This window comes from Pelodiscus sinensis, chromosome 5 (assembly GCF_052426305.1).
Source record: "Pelodiscus sinensis isolate ZL-2025 chromosome 5, ASM5242630v1, whole genome shotgun sequence".
NCBI classification, from domain to species: Eukaryota; Metazoa; Chordata; order Testudines; family Trionychidae; genus Pelodiscus; species Pelodiscus sinensis.
The window spans coordinates 96,465,340-96,482,124 of record NC_143056.1 but is presented as its reverse complement, the minus strand read 5'-3'; the positions used below and the strand labels follow the sequence as shown (position 1 = coordinate 96,482,124).

Genomic DNA, 16,785 nt, shown 5'->3' with positions numbered 1-16,785 from the left:
TTAACCATCTGCAGTTGTGTGACATTAGTGGAAAGCTATTCATTCGAGAGTCAGTTTTAAACCTACTGGACATGCTGTGAAAAGCAAATTTTGAATATTCAGACTGAGTGGCCAAAAGAACAAACTCCTAAGTCTCTAGCCTTTTACATCTGAGTGACTTTCTGGAAGATGTGATTTAGTCAGCACAAGCTATTGTGCTCAATCAGTGCTGACTGGGTGAAATTCTGTGGTCTGTGTGCCTCCCCATATTTTATGAAAATTGACTTATGAATATGAATATGCAGAACTCAAAGATGCTTTAGACAAAATGCCTCATGTTACATATCAATTTTAAAATTATACTCTGCTGAATGTATTTTTTTTGTGAATGCTGTTTTTGTGTATGTATCACACTTGTATGTGAAGCTAGAAATATGAAGTTTATAATTCTAAATGTGCTAATGAGGGCCATTACTGTTGCTCTGGAAAATAATCACTCAGTATTCAAATCTGTAATATGTGAATGGTTTTATTCTTCCTGAAAGCCCAAACTGTGGTTGGTCCTAGAAAGACAGGGGGTCAGGCCACCGGATGCTGAAACCCATTTTGGATCTTGTACTTTACCACTCTAGTTGAGAGAAGTTTGAACAGCGCACAAAGAATTCCTGCCTTAGGCAAAATGGAAAGGAGGAGGGTGTAACATATCACGCACTGGGTTAGCAGATTTGTGCCTTTATTCGTATCCCACTGCCACTGTCCCACAGCGGACCCGGGAGATCGGCCCGCCTAAAAGTCCCGTCTTTGCGCTGTGGTTGTCCCACTAGTTGCTCCGAGGTGTCTCCTGGTGTAGGGGAGGAGGGGTCTGAGCCCACCCTCTCTCACGGACCCCAGCCCAGGGCCCTAAGGACACGGACCTCCTGTGGTCCGGTCTGGTTGGCGGGGCTTCCTGCTGTAATGCGTCAGCCCGCATGCTAACTGGAAGCCCTGCCCTGGGCTGCTTCCTCTCCCCTTACCCAAGCTGACTTTCCCCCAGTTTCCTGGCCTCTCACTGCGCCCTCACATGGGCCTACTGGACGGCTGCTCCTTGCGCTGTTTACCCCCCCTCACTGAGGAGAAGCTGCTGGGCTTTTTAAACCTTGGCGCCAGGGTGTTGCATCACACCCGGGCGCCGTTCCTCTCTCTGTCTCCGTGCCTCCTCCCCTCCTCCATTGCCTGGGAGCACGCCGTGCATGCGCTCTCATGGCCTCCCTGTGTCCCGCAGCTAGCCTGTGCCAGGGCGTAGGGAGGACGTCAGATTTGAGTCCCGCCCCCCCGGGTGGGGAATGTGCTGCACTGGCCTCTTCTCTGCCGCCCCGTGCCCTGTACAGCGCCGCTGCCGGCTGCTCCCGGGTGCGGGGCAGTCTTGCCTCGTCACAGAGGGGAAGAACAGGAGCAGTTACCAGACATCAGGAGAACCCCCACCTACCACCTCAGATGTCTGCTGGAACAGGGGAAGGATTGGGCCCAAGCTCAAAGAGGTGTTCAGAACAAGTATTTAGGACAGGGGTGAGGAACCTTTTTTGGCTGGGGGCCACTGACCCACTGAAAAATCAGTCGGGGGAGGGGGAGCACACATAAGTAAGAAGCAAAAACACACAAACAAATAAACCCTCACTGACTGGCCCCCGACTGAGAAGGAGACAGACACTCCACCATTCCCTTTGCACACCAGATCCTAGGGGAGCCCTGCCTAGTGGATTTTGTGTGCTCTAGGCATGTGGTGGGGCAGTGTGTGTGTGTTTGTGGGGGGAAGGCAGGGCTGGAGTGTCAGCATGGAAACACAATGCAGGGGTGAGCCCCTAAACCTTGGGGGCTGGATCCAGACAAGTCAGCAGCTACATCCGGCCCCTGGACTAGAGGTTCCCCATCCCTTGTGTAGGGTAAGAATTTCCATGTAACAAGTTTCTCAGTGGATTAGGATTAGCTGGTTTTTTGGTTATTTTAATTTAGTCATTTACTTTGATCTGACTGTTTTCACTTGCAACCACTTAAATTCAATTTTTTAAACTTAATTAAAACACTTTTGTTTATTATCAAGCCCAGTGTAAATAATTGTTACCTGAAGGGAGCAACCACTGGCTGTGTCTAGACTGGCCAGTTTTTCCGGAAAATCAGCCGCTTTTCCGGAAAAACTTGCCAGCTGTCTACACTGGCCGCTTGAATTTCCGCAAAAGCACTGACTTCCTACTGTAAGAAATCAGTGCTTTTTGTGGAAATACTATGCTGTTCCCATTCAGGAAAAAGTCCCTTTTGCGCAAAAGTTTTGCGCAAAAGGGCCAGTGTAGACAGCTGAGATTTGTTTTGCGGAAAAAAGCCCCGATCGCGAAAATGGCCATCGGGGCTTTTTTGCGGAAAAGCACGTCTAGCTTGGCCACGGATGCTTTTCCGCAAAAAGTGCTTTTGCGGAAAAGCGTCCATGCCAATCTAGACGCTCTTTTCTGAAAATGCTTTTAACGGAAAACTTTTCCGTTAAAAGCATTTCTGGAAAAACTGGCCAGTCTAGACATAACCCCTATGTTTTTCTGTGGGGTGAGCATCTTTATGAGTTTTCTCTGTGTAAAACTTTTACACACAGTAAGATAGATTTATCTGAGGTTTTGGTTCTTTTTGAGGGTTGGTTTCCTGGGTGCTGAGTGCTTATATCTGAGCCCCCCTGGAGCTGAACTGATTCAGTGTCGGTGTTGCTCTGCAGGGTGGCAGTAACTCCAACTCTGTGCCTTGGTTGGAGGAGACCAGAGGATCTGGTCCAGCAGGACTGGGTGTTGGGGTGCCCCAGAGGGCAGGAAGGTGGGCATCAGTGGCATGACCAACATACTGAGGAACAACCCCAAGGGGACTTCTGTGATCTAACCCAATCACACCCCTCACAGGAGGCAAGACTAAGTGATTTTATGCGTACTTCTGATCTTAATATCTATGGAGAATAAAAGCTATCACATGTTATCTGTAGTATGTGTCCAATCAGAACAAACCAGTAGAAACAGATCTCTGAAGATCAACTACTGACAATGACCTGTTGGTGAACACTCTAGTCAAAGAAATGTTTAGAGGTGACATTCACCTCAGTGCAGAGGGCCAGCTAAAGGCCTATGCTCCGTTTGGGTTCTGTATAAGACCATGATGCAAAACTCAGTGAAATAAATGAAAAGCCTTCAAGAAGAGTACTGGACAAGCCTTGGGCAGGTGGCCCTCTGTATAGCTGAGACTATAGGTTTTGGTGAACATGCTTATGAACTCACAAGCTGCTCATGAGCAAGTCACAGAGACTGTCTACACTACAAGGTTTTTGCGCAAAAACCAGTGGAGCGTCCACACCTCAAGTGCGTGTTTGTGCAAGTAAATCAGCAGAACAGAGGGCTTTTGCTGGTAGAGTTACTCCTCTCTCCACGAGGAATAACTCCTTTTTGCACTCCAGCTCTTGTGCAAAAAGACAGGTGTGGACGCTCTGGAGGGGTTTTTGTGCAAGAAACCCCTATCAGAAAAAGCACAGGTGCTCTGATGGCCATTCTGTGAATGGCCATCAGAGCTTTCTTGTGCAAGAGTGTCCATGCAGTGTGGAAGCTCTCTTTCACAAAAGCACATGGCTTTTACGATGCGCTTTTGCGCAAGAAGTTTTTGTGGAAGATCTCTTCCGCAAAAGGTTCTTGCGCCAAAACCCTGCAGTGTAGACAAAGCCAGACAAAAAAGATTGTAAATTCAGCAAATACATTATTTGTTATTCTTTATTTCCACATCTCTAGTACTGACATGTGGCATTGGGTAAATTTGTGGCCTTTTAAAACCATGATTTACAGGTAGCTTTCCCAAAATGTCCTGTGAGAGAAACTCTTGGATTTCACAACTTAAGAGGACCGTGTTGGAATAATGCTGATTGAAATGGTGTAATAATTGTGTGGGAGAAACTCTGTCCCTTCATTCTTTTCTGAGGCAAAGCCCAGGTACAGGTAGTACAGATAGGATATAAACTAAAGTTGTGACAGGTTGCAGTCAGTAACAATCATGTCAGAGGTATGACAGTAGCCTACATTTCTTTCACCTCAGTAATCTTCATTTTCTGTTTTAAACTTTAAACTTCAAGACTTTCATTATAATCCTGATTTTGAGTCTCTGGCCCACTTAATTAAAATTATGTAATATAGCACTGCCCTCTATTGGATAAAATGTATCTGTGTTTTTACAAAAGGTTGTGTGATTCCATCTGGCCCAATACTGAGTCGATGCAAATACAGTTTAGGTTAGCAAATTACTAATGAGATATTGAAATGTCAATTATGAGAAGAAAATCAATGATTTGAAGAATTCTATGTAAGAAATGTATTTTAAAGATAAATGCATAGATGGAGTGCAACTTTCTCAATAAGACCAGTGAATAAAATGACGCAAATGCAACAAAATCCTTTTTAATATTCCAAATGGCATAAACAGGCACAGACAGAATTTACAGAAGCACTTTTGAAGGCAAATAAAGACCAGGTCTTGCAATACTTATTCAGTTATAAATTCCCTTGCCTGACTAATGAGAGGTGGTTTGGGGATGAGTATGAGTAATAACCTTGATTCTGATCTCACACCAAGGAAAATCAGGAGTAGCTCTAGTGACTTTACTGGAGTTACACTAGTATAAAAGTAGTTCAAGCATAAAGAGAATCAGGTTCAATATCCATATTATTGTTCTGTCTCTCATAACTTCAGTAGAGCAATAGACTTTCAAAATGACATCTCACAAACAAAATTGTGATAAGAACAATTTTTTTTTCAGTAAAAAAGCCTTAGAAATTAAATAAATTAAATACAGGCAGTCCCTGGGTTACGTACAAGATAGGGACTGTAGGTTTGTTCTTAAGTTGAATCTGTATGTAAGTCGGAACTGGCGTCCAGATTCAGCCTGCTGAAACTGACCGCCAGTTCCAACTTACATACAGAATCAACTTAAGAACCCCAAGCGTCCCCAAGTCAGCTGCTGCTGAAACTGATCAGCGGCTGATTCCAGGAAGCCCGGGGCAGAGCAACTCTGCCTCGGGCTTCCTGTAGTCAGCGCTGGTCAGTTTCAGCAGCAGCTGACTTGGGGACGCCTGGGGCAGAGCAGCTGGGTTGCTGCTGGGTTGCTCCAGTAGCGCCGCTCCAGCGCTACTGGACCAACCCAGCAGCACCCCAGCTGCTCTGCCCCAGGCGTCCTGATTCAGCCGCTGCTGAAACTGACCAGCAGCGGCTGAATTAGGATGCCTGTAGCAGAGCAGCTGGGTTGCTGCCGGGTTGGTCCAGTAGCGCCCAGAGAGGCGCTGCGGGACCAACCGGCAGTGCCCCAGCTGCTCTGCCACAGGCGTCTGGAGAAAAGCCTAGTCTGCTGGGGGGGGGAACTAGCTGCGCCCCCGCCCCACCAGCAGACCAGGAAGACGCGGGCTGCGGACCGAGACGCACCGCAGTCCCGCCGCACAGGTCCTCCGCGGCTTTGCTCCCAGTCTCCCTGGTCTGCTGGAGACCAGCAGACCAGGGAGACGGGGAGCAAAGACTCTGAGGACCCGGCAGCGGGACAGCCGCGGCGCGTCTGGGCTGCCCCCCTGCCAGCTTCCCCCGAGGCTTTGCAAAGCCGCGGAGGGGCTCTGGCAGCAAAGCAGCCCAGGCGTGCCTGGGCTGCCCCCCTGCCGGCTTCCCCCGAGGCTGTGCAAAGCTGCGGAGGGGAAGCCGGCAGGGGGGCAGCCCAGGCACGCCTGGGCTGCTCTGCTGCCCAAGCCCCTCTGCGGCTTTGCTCCGCATCTTCCTGGTCTGCCCGTGTACTCCGGGGCAAGAAAAGCCGCATTCATAACTGCGGATCCGACATAAGATGGATCCGTGTAAGTCGGGGACTGCCTGTATTATGGCTAAGAGAGATTTCCCTATTAAAAGAAAATCTTCCCTAGGTAAGTATATGCAAAAACACTTTAAGCATTAATATCTGTTGATATATACAATGGACAAATCATTTTCTCTATTAGTCTGAGGAATATACTATACAGAATCAATACTAAACTAATACCATCACTGCAAAAAAAGACAGTTGTTGAATCTGAAACTGTTGTAAAGATCTAAAAATCTACTATCATGTTAATTTTGTGGAACTGTATGGAAGAATAAGGGATCTTGCCAATCTAAGGCCTCAATTCTCCAACGAATTCTCTATGTGCATAATTATATGCATTGTTATCTAAAGTTAAACAGTGTATCTGGGTCTACACTGCAGAGGTAAGTTGGAAAAAGAAACACAATTTGTGGTATGCAATTTGCATATCTTTTTCTGCTTTACTGTTGAAAGAGGCTTTTCCGAAATTTGGCATGTTTACACAGTGCCAAATTTGGGGGAAAAAGTGCTCTTTCGAAATATCCCTTTTTCCTCGTAAAATGAGGTTTATAGGGATGGCAAAAAAGCATTTCCACTTTTTGAAATGTTTTTCCGAAAAAGTGGATGCATTCCTTGGACATGGCATTGCTCTTCCGGGATACCTCTGGTATCTTGGAAAAGCATTGCAATCTAGATGTAGCCTGAGTCTTTGTAAGACTGAGGCCTAGGTGAGAAAGATCCATCATTCTTGTATAGAATTTTACAATGAAGGAGACATATGATGACTCTGAAAAGATTTGAGGTAAAATTTTCAAAGTCATTTAGGAGCCTTAATTTCAGTGTCTTTCAATTGACTTTCACTTTCCAAAATGGAACTTAGGCTCCTAAGTCACTAAGGGTAGGTCTATACTGTAGTGCAACACGTCTGGCCGGCCAATGACAGCTGATGCAGGTTTGCAAGGTTGAGGCTATGGGGATATTTAGTTGTGGTGTAGAGCCTGGCGGCCATGTTCTGGGACCTTCCCTTCTTGCAGGGTCACAGAGATTAGGCTCCAGCAGTTTTACAAATCAGTAGTCTGAGCCCAAGTCAGCTGACCTGGGCCAGCTGCAGGTGTTTACTTGCAATGTTGACCTACTTCTAAGACCTATCTGCAAATATTAGTCCAGGTCTTTGTTGCTAGATCCCTATAATGAACAGGCTATTAATGTTTTTAGATTATCACTAGCGTATACTAAGCTTTGCAAACACATTAAAAATAAAGGTCCCTGCCCAGAAAAGCTTATAGCGTAACTTAGATAATTAAGATATACAGGATAACAGTTAAAAATATTCATGCAGACATTGCTGAGAAGTTTATCAATGATGGAAGGCTTTTCAAAATAAATGTGTTCTGAGAGGAGATGGAATGAGAAGATAAAAACTCCTTGGTGCATGGTTGGTGGGAAGCTGTCTGAAGCAAAAGGGATGGCTGGGATAACAAGCAAAGCTGAGAGCAGTAGCAGACAAATGGAGCCCCGTTGGGAGACACAAGTGTTGAATGAGGTAAGAGTAGAAATGTCAGAAAGGCCATGAAATGGATCAAAAGGAAACTGACCTTAATTTGTAATGTGAGAGGAAGCCACTGGAGACAAATACAATATATTGCTCTCCATTTTATATATTGCTAATATAACTGTTTAAAACTTGGCTGTATGTAAATAAATGTGTTTGTTCTCCTACCCTCTTTGTACCATTTCAATACAATGTTTAAATAGTTAAAACAGAAAACCAAAACTATACTAACATCTCTAGTACTCCTTACTCTTTGCCTTGGTTCTGGTTGAAGGAGCAGTAATTTGGCCCTAAGCCTCGCACAGTGCAGTCGGTGTTGTCAGTATCACACGACTCACAGTGGCACTCGGTAGCCACTGGGTATGAATAAAATGATTCAGCATGGTCAGTGCAGCCAGGGATCTTCACTGTTTCGTAAACAAGCTCCTTGAAAGTACAAATTTGCTGAACTGATGACACTGGTGAGTATTTGTACACTGGATCCTGAAAATGACAGGAAGGAAATATTGGATCTGAAATTAGTTTGAGACCTCTGCTGTTTCTCAGAGTTGCAAAAACTAGAATCTGAATGGAGGATCTGACCCAAAGCACAGTGAGCTCAATGGAAAGTATCCCAATGACTTGCTAGGCTTAAAATTACAGTCAAGTCTTCCAGTTTTCTCCTTTCAAAGAATCAATGTGGTAAACACAGGCAGCTATTTTGTAACTCTACAGGATTATTGTTTTTAGAACTCAAAGTAACTTTTATGAAAGACACAGATGTCTATTTGGTAATGATTGGACATGTAAACTCCAGGGCAGCCACACACTTATATCTTTTTCCACCTCTGTATTAAATAGAAATTAGCACAAGGCAGAGCACTAGGCTGGAGTCAAAATGTGGCCATTTTCAGGCATACAAATGTTGTGATTATGTCCTGTCTCTCTAATGGATCAAACTGGGACAGCAAATGTGAGCATTTAAAACTGAGAGAAGGATCAATCTGGAGCTAAACTTTCAAGCATTGGGGCCATCTTCTGAATCTAATTTTTTTCCATGTTTCTGGTTCCTGATACATTCAAAGCCCTATGCTCATTACACTCAGTAATACAAGAAAGATGTGTTAGTATCTGTACTGTGAGAAAACAAATGCATAGTTTATAATCAATCACGTATGCTCATTCTCATTTCACAGTACTTGTCAGGCTTTCTACCGGAATGGCGCTCAGAATTTACTAAGATTAACATTTTTCAATTTACACTGTTATCAAGTGCAGCAAACTCTCAGATATAATCACGGAGGTCAAATTCTGCTGTCCATGACAGAAGCAATTCCCAGTGATGTTGGGGGGCGGTATGCCTGAGTCACTGGTAGCAGAATTTGCCTCCATGTATCAGCTTGCACAATGCTGAGCACGCCCATGGGCTGTTGAGAAAAGTAGCAGACACAGCTCCACTTCATAATACAGAATAGTTAATTAAGCCTAGTTTCCAATGTAACTCATTACAGGCTGGCAGACTGGCTTGTTTATATTCATTTTAGGGAGTCTTTAATTCCTGCCCATTATTTTGACAGATTAGATTCTCACCCTTGTGAAGCAGTATCCAGAGCACCAAGTGGCATTCACACTAATGCAGAACCTGCACTCCTCTTTCTCCACAGCGATAGTGATATTGGACAGCTCACAGATATTGCCACAAATTGCTTTCCAGCAAAGTATCAGCAAATAACAGTTAATTGTCTTCATCCTGTGATACAATGCAAATAGTTCAGACGTTCTGGAAAGAACACGTAGAATAATTTGCAACATCAGATTTCGGTAGGAAAAGACAAAACTTAGGTCTTCCTATTATCCACAAATGCTAATATAAACACAAATTTTCAGCAACATTGTGGAACAGTGAAAACATACAGCACATTCAGCAAAATTCAGCTGTGGGATTATTGTTAAGGGAGACTGGTTTTGTTAAATGATTAGAACTCTATATCCAGTAATCTTTGAGAGAAAATGATTACAGTACACCAAGACATTTTCTATGAATAAATTATATTTCAATTCTTGTTACAAAAAATCCTGGTAGCTTTCCTTTGATAAAAAAATACTATAAATACATTAGAACTAAGGAAAGAGTAACAGTAAGAAATAATCCATTTTTTAAAAAGCAATTGAATGTAAGTTTGCAATCTCAAATAAAAACCCTAATGAACTCACCTGTAGTCTACCTGTTTTGCTGGTAATAGCTGTAGAGAGAGCAAAGCTTCAGACCTTACATTTTATACTAAATCATGTGTAACTTACACCTAAGGGATTTGCAGGGTATTAATATAGTTTGGTGCTGGGTGAAAGAAGATTAATTGTTAGCCAGACAGTGAGATCAAACATTGTTTTTTAAGCAACACTATACATTCAGCAGATGATGAGGCATGTTATTGTCACAGAAGTAATATATTAAAACTTTCCCCAGAATTGATCCATTAGCGTCTTTCGTAATTATTTAAATAGTGGCATTGTTTGCAGCTGATAGAATAGCACATTTTCTGCCAATATTCATTTGAATTGAAAAACAAGTGGTGAGGTGTTTCACCCTCGTTTTGTGAGATGTTAATGGAAACATTAAATTATCGTGAATGATTTGCTAAGCAACAATGTTCAGTAGCCTTCCTGGTGTGAGAAAAAAGTATAAGGAGAAGTAAAATGAGCCATTATAGAGCTAATCATCCACTGTACTGCTATATGACCCCTTCCCTCCATGTGTTTTGCTCTCATATTGGGGAATGGAAACCTTATGAATTTAAACTTGTGGGCTACGTCTAGACTGGCCACATAAGACGGAATAGGCATGCAAAGCAGGCAAGTCAGAATAGGGAAATCCGTGGGGGATTTAAATATCCCCCACGGGATTTAAATAAACATGGCTGCCGCTTTTTTTCCGGCTTGGGGAAATACCGGAAAAGAGCGTCTAGACTGGCGCAATCCTCCGGAATAAAGCCCTTTTCCGGAGGATCTCTTATTCCTATTCTTATTCCCCAAGCCGGAAAAAAGCGGCGGCCATGTTTATTTAAACCCTGCAGGGGGATATTTAAATCCCCCGCGGATTTCCCTATTCTGACTTGCCTGCTTTGCATGCCTATTCCGTCTTATGTGGCCAGTCTAGACGTAGCCGTGGAGTTTCCTTGGAACTCTCCTGTTGATCGTTGAGTTGTCCCACCATTATAAGTCATGGGTCTGAGAAACTCATAAGAGGCTCCCATGTGTAGGTCCCTTCTCTCCCTGCTCCTACTGAGTGCCCTTCTTTCCCTGTAGTCCCCAAAGAACTAAGGGCTTGTCGTCACTACACAGTAGATCGATGCCACAAACGACCCCTGCAGATGCGAATAATCGACCTCCCGAGTGCTTAGTGGTTTCTCCTGGTCAGAGGGCAGGCTTGGCCAGGTCTCTGGCTCCCAGTCCAGGAGTTCGGGGTAGGCTTCTGGGCCAGCGGCTGTGGGAGGCCTGAGCCAGGTCTCGGCTTCTGTGGCAGAGAGCTCTGGGCAGGCCTCTGTCTCCCACTGAGTCTGGGCCCTGACTGAGCTCCCTGGCCGGGTACTGATAGCCCTAGCCATGCTCCCTTGCTTCTGGTCAGATGACTGGGAGGGGCTAGGCTGGGCCCAAAATGGCTCCCAAAATGGTTCCTCCGCCTCCGGCTCAACGGGCGGCCAGTCTGCCCTACTACACCCCCTCCCCTTAAGTCCTGTTCCCGGCTTCTGGGACTGGGCCTTTGCTCTTCCTCTAAGGGATAGCGCATCATTGTTTGCATTCTCTTTCCCTGCCCAGTGCTTGACGGTGAACACATAGGCCTGGAGGGACAGGCACCACCTCATGATGCGGCTGTTAGTATCCTGCATTCGGTGGAGCCATTTTAGGGGAGTGTGGTCTGTAAAAAGAATGAAAGAGTCTCCAAGGAGGTAATAACGCAGTGCCTTGATGGCCCATTTGATCGCTGGGGCCTCCTTTTTGATCATGGCATATCTGCATTCTTGGGGAAACAGTTTTTGGCTGATGTACTACACTGGCTGTTCTTCACCCTTAATCTCCTGGGACAGCACTGCTCCCAGTCCGCAGTCCGATGCGTCTGTCTAGAAGGTGAACGGTCAGGAAAAGTCTGGACTGAACAGCACCAGCTCACTACAGAGCGCAGCTTTCAGATCCTGGGGTATGTCTACACTACCCCGCTAGTTCGAACTACGGGGTAATGTATGCATACCGCACTTGCTAATGAAGCCTGGGATTTGAATTTCCCGGGCTTCATTAGCATAAGCGGGGAGCCGCCATTTTTAAATCCCCGCTGCTTCGAACCCCGTGCAGCGCGGCTACACGGGGCTCGAACTAGGTAGTTCGGAAATTCAAATCCTGGGCTTCATTAGCAAGTGCGGTATGCATACATTACCCTCCTAGTTCGAACTAGGAGGTAGTGTAGACATACCCCTGAAAAGTAGTTTCACATTCGGCCGTCCACTTGACTTTTTGGGGGCTATCCTTCATGAGGAGCACAGTGAGGGGTGCTGCTAGGGTTGCAAACGGAGGTATGAAGTGGTGATAGTATCCCGCCAACACTAGAAATTGCCTCACCTTCCTCTTGGTGGTGGGAACCGAATAGGTTTGAATGGCCTCCACCTTCTCTATTAGTGGACGTATAAGGCCCCTTCCTAGCTGATATCCCAGGTAGGTTGTTTCTTGCCAACAAATTTTACCTTTTTTGGGATTGGCCATCAGGCTGGCATCTCTCGGGGTCCGCATTACGGCCGCTACCTATAACAGGTGTTCCTCCTAGTCTCGACTGTAGAGCACCACATCACCAAGGTATTCGGTGGCATATTCTGTATGTGGGGATAACAAGTGGTCCATTGTTCTCTGGAATGTTGCAGGTGCCCCATGAAGTCCAAACGGCATTCTCACAAAATGAAATAGTCCTGAAGGAGTTCTGAGAGTGGTCTTTTCCCACGATTCTGGGCCCAAGAGAATCTGCCATTATCCTGTTGTAAGATCAAGGGGTATGTCTACACTATCACCCTAGTTCGAACAAGGGTGGTTAATGTAGGCAACCGAAGTTGCAAATGAAGCCCAGGATTTAAATATCCCGGGCTTCATTTGCATCTTACCGGGCGCCGCCATTTTTAAAGCCCCGGTAGTTCGGACTCCGTGCCCGCGGTTACACGCGACACGGAGTAGGTAGTTCGGATTAGGCTCTCTAATCCGAACTACCAGTACATCTCGTCCGAACTACTGCGGCTTTAAAAATGGCGGAGCCCGGTAAGATGCAAATGAAGCCCGGGATATTTAAATCCCGGGCTTCATTTGCAACTTCAGTTGCCTACATTAACCACCCTAGTTCGAACTAGGATGGTAGTATAGACATACCCAAGGGTAGTTATAAAATTGGCAGTCCCTAAGCGGTCTAAAAGTTCGTCCATTCGTGGCATCAGGTAGGCATCAAACTTAGAAATCACATTAACCCGTCTAAAATCAATGCAGAAGCAGATGCTGCCATCCGGCTTCGGCACTAGCATGATCGGGCTACGCCACTCTCTCTTGGAGCGTTCTATCACCCCCAGCTCCAGCATAGAGCGAACCTCCTGCTCGATTACCTCCTGCATCTGGCGCAGCAGGGGGTGATTACCTTCCCGCACGACTTGTCCAGGCGGGATCTGAATGCTGTGTGTTATCACAGTGGTCCGTCTGGGTCTGGTAGTGAAGGTCTCCCAGAAGGCTTTTAGGAGGCGTCGTGCCTGGTTTACTTGAGGTTCCGACAGGGTGTTCCCAAGCTGTGGCTTGCCTTCGTCTGCTGGATCGGGTATCTGAGGCCCCAGAGCAGGTTCAGATGGGTACTGCGTGATCATCAGAGTGCCCCGGTCTAACCATAATTTCAGAAAATTGACATGATATATCTGGTTTTTCTTTCTCCGATCCGACCGGTAGACTTCATAGTTTACAGACCTGAGCCGGTGGATGATCTTGTAGGGCCCTTGCCACTGGCAAAGAAGCTTGGATACCTCTAAGGGGAGCAGTAGAAGCATGCAATCTCCTTGCTCAAAATTCCTTTCTCGTGCCTGGCGGTTGTAGTTCTGCTCCAGGGTGTTTTGGGCTGTTTGTAGGTTCTCTTGAGCCAGGGCTCCTGCTTGTTTTCCTGCTCCAGGAGCAATTAACACATACTGTAGAAGCCCTTGTGATGTTGAGGGGGTCTGCTCCCAAGTCTCTCTCATGAGATCCAAGGTACCCTGGGGACGATACTCATATAAAAGCTCGAATAGCGAAAACTGGGTTGAAGCTTGTGGCACCTCTCGTACAGCAAGCAGCAGTGGAGGCAGTAGTTGGTCCCACTGTTGCACATCTACTGGGGGAAACTTCTTTATCTTTCCCTTTAGATTCCGGTTAAAATGCTCGACTAAGCTCTCTGTTTGGGGATGATACACTGACAGGCTTCTGCACCATGCAGAGGAAAGCTAGCTAAATCATTGCATTCTTTCATCTGTAAGTTGCCTTGACTTCTACTATAGGCCTTGTCATCTACCCAGATACCCTCCCCGTGGTTGTGTGGGATGTGGACACCCTACTACACCATAGGAAGGCCCCGTCCCGGGTTTTTCTCTTGGCTTTTGTATGTTGGGATGTGGATGCGCCTGTCCCACCAGGCAGAGCCTGTAAAGCAGCGGCCCGCCACCTGGGAGCCATTAGGTCTGACGGGAGAGAGGGGGTTGGCACAGAAAAGTCCCGACCTAGCGCCCCCCCTCCTTGACAAGTGTCCCTTTGTCCATGGTCCAGTTTGGGGCTGTTCAAGCCACAGCCCCTGTAGTCTTTGCCTCTGGGTGGGCCTATGCCTAACCCAGCCTCTGGTCCTGTCATTAGTGGGGTAGGGGAACTCGGTCCCTCCCTCTCAATCGAGTTCTGGCATTGGACCCTAAAGGGTAGGACCCCTTGGTCTTACCCAAATCGTGAGTGTCTTGCAAGTACTCACCACCCCTCTCGGGAATTTTACTCACAATGATTCCCTGTCCTGGGCCACTTCTTACACGGTTTAGATGCTTCGGCGGTGCTGGTCTCCCACCAGCCCCATCTCGGTGCTGGTCCTGTGAGCCGGGTGTCCTTCTCTCCGGGGCAAAGGGAGTCGCACCCATGACTCCGTGGGTGCCTCGGACTGCTGCGGCATCCTCCTGCTGGCCTTGGACACTCCTCTCCAGTGGCTGCCTGTGTGGGCCTCCCTGGGCTGTTCCCTCAGGTCCCCCACGGGAGGAGCCACTTCTCCGGATCCCTGCTCAGGCGCCTCCTCCCCTGGCATTGCGGGTCGTTATTCCTCGGTGCCACCGGCCACCACTCCTCGGTGCCACCACTCCTCCCCGTCCGCTCCCTTCTCCGGCTCCTCCCCACCTTCGGCATCCTCCCCCTTCAGTGGCTCCAGCGCCGCTTTTGAAGTCCGTGCGGGGCTGCCAGAGCATGTGCAGCAACGTCGGGGAGTGCTGGGCAGTGCACCCTCCAATGTCAGACCCGCCGGCATCTTCATGTTATCCCATGGGGACAGGCTCGCCCCATCACACGCCCTCCCCTTTATGTCCTGAGAAGTGTCTTCCTTTATCTCTTTGTCCCCCAGTCGTGTAAAGAAATTGGAGTTGCCGTGTTTCTTACCTGGCCTGTGGGCCACCTTGAACTCGTAGGGTTGAAGAGCGAGGTACCACTGCATTATGCTAGCATTCGTTTCTTTCTTTGAGTTTAACCAGCGCAGGGGTGCATGGTCCGTGACCAGGAGAAAGGGTGTGCCCAGTAAGTAATATCTCAAGGCCTCCACCGCCCACTTCACGGCCAGCGCCTCCTTCTCTATTGTCGAGTACTGTTGTTCCCTGGGAAATAGTTTTCGACTCATGAATACCACCGGGTGCTCCATGTCCCCTATCACTTGGGACAGTATTGCCCAAGCCCCACCTCAGAGGCATCTGTCTACAAAATAAAAGATTTAGAAAAGTCAGGTTGCATTAATACGGGGGCGTGAGATAGGCACTGTTTTAGCATCTGGAATGCCCTCTCACACTGCTCCGACCATTGGATCTTTCTAGTGAAGAACAGATCGGGTGTTCTTCACTAGATCTGTCAAGGGTGCTGCTATAGTTGTAAAATTAGGCACAAATCTCCGGTAATACCTGGCTAAGCCCAAAAACTGCCTTACCTGCTTTTTAGTGGATGGTGCCCGGTAATCCTGTAAGGCCTGTACCTTTCCTACCAAGGGTCTCAATTTCCCCCCGCCCACTGCATATCCTAAGTATGTCACCTCATTTTGTCCAATCCGACATTTCCTAGGGTTCGCCGTTAGTCCTGCCCCTTCCAGTTCCTTCAACACCGCTGCTATGTGTTGGAGATGGTCTTCCCAGGACTGACTGTAGATCACAATGTCATCAATGTATGCTGCCGCATGTTGCTGATGTTCACGTAATAGTCTCTGAAAGGTCGCCGTGGCCCCATGGAGGCCGAAGGGCATGGTGACGAACTGAAAAAGTCCAAACAGGGTGGGAAAGATAGTCTTCTCTTTGGACGCCAGGGTTAGGGGGATCTGCCAATACCCTTTGGTTAGATCTAATGTTGATAGGTACATGGCCTCCCCAGCCATTCTAATAGTTCATCTACCCGTGGCATAGGGTAGGTGTCAAACCACAAGATGTTATTGACCTTTCGAAAATCTATACAAAAGCGAATGGAGCCGTCTGGCTTGGGCACCAACACTATTGGGTTTCTCCATTCACTTTTCGACTCCTTTACTACGCCCAAGTGGAGCATCGTTTGGAGTTCCTATTGAACTGGCTCCCACATCCTGCGCGGTAGGGGCCGGATTTGATCCCGAACTTCTGTCCCGACCGGGTGGCAATGTGATGATTCGTCAGGGAAATCCGGCCCGGTTGGGGGATAGGACATAGGCATACTCGCGCATTAGCAGTTGCACTTCTGCCCTTTGCCCTGGATCTAGACCCTCCCCCATATTCACTGGTTCTGTGACCTTCATCTCGTTGGGACATAGACTCAGTTCGGGCTTCTATATAATTAACAATCCATCCCTAGTACACCATTTCTTCAACAGATTCACATAGTACACTTGGGTGTCCTGCTTTTTTCCCTGACAGTCTTATCTCATAGTCCACTGTGCACTACCTCATAAGGCCCTTGCCATTGCACCAATAGTTTCGATTCCCTAACCGGTAACAGAAGGAACACCCGGTCACTGGGAGCAAATTCTTGTAGCTTGGCCCCTTGGTTGTAATATTGGGTCTGTCTAATTTGGGCCGTCCTTAGATTTGTCCTGGCAAATTCTCCCAACTGACGTAACTTCTCCCGCAATTTTATAATATAGGGCACCGACCTCTTTGCTCGGGACTCCTGTTCTTCCCACTTTTCCTTCAATAGA

General features: G+C 47.1%; 1 protein-coding gene across 1 annotated transcript; it reads right to left on the bottom strand.

Moving 5' to 3' along the window:
- Positions 1 to 5,760: 5,760 nt before the first annotated feature.
- FSHB (follicle stimulating hormone subunit beta) lies at positions 5,761 to 9,984 on the bottom strand. The gene is made up of 3 exons (XM_006119862.3): positions 9,579 to 9,984; positions 8,955 to 9,114; positions 5,761 to 7,868 (listed from the first exon to the last, which is right to left on the bottom strand). Exons 2-3 carry the CDS (start codon positions 9,111 to 9,113, stop codon positions 7,632 to 7,634), a joined length of 396 nt encoding a protein of 131 aa, XP_006119924.1. The 5' UTR covers position 9,114; positions 9,579 to 9,984; the 3' UTR covers positions 5,761 to 7,631.
- Positions 9,985 to 16,785: the final 6,801 nt, after the last annotated feature.

Coding starts and splice junctions, on each gene's coding strand:
- FSHB (XM_006119862.3), bottom strand. CDS start 9,113: ATGAAGACAATTAACTGTTATTTGCTGATACTTTGCTGGAAAGCAATT. Junction 7,869..8,954: donor CTGGATACTGCTTCACAAGG/GTGAGAATCTAA, acceptor TGTCATTTTCAG/GATCCAGTGTACAAATACTC.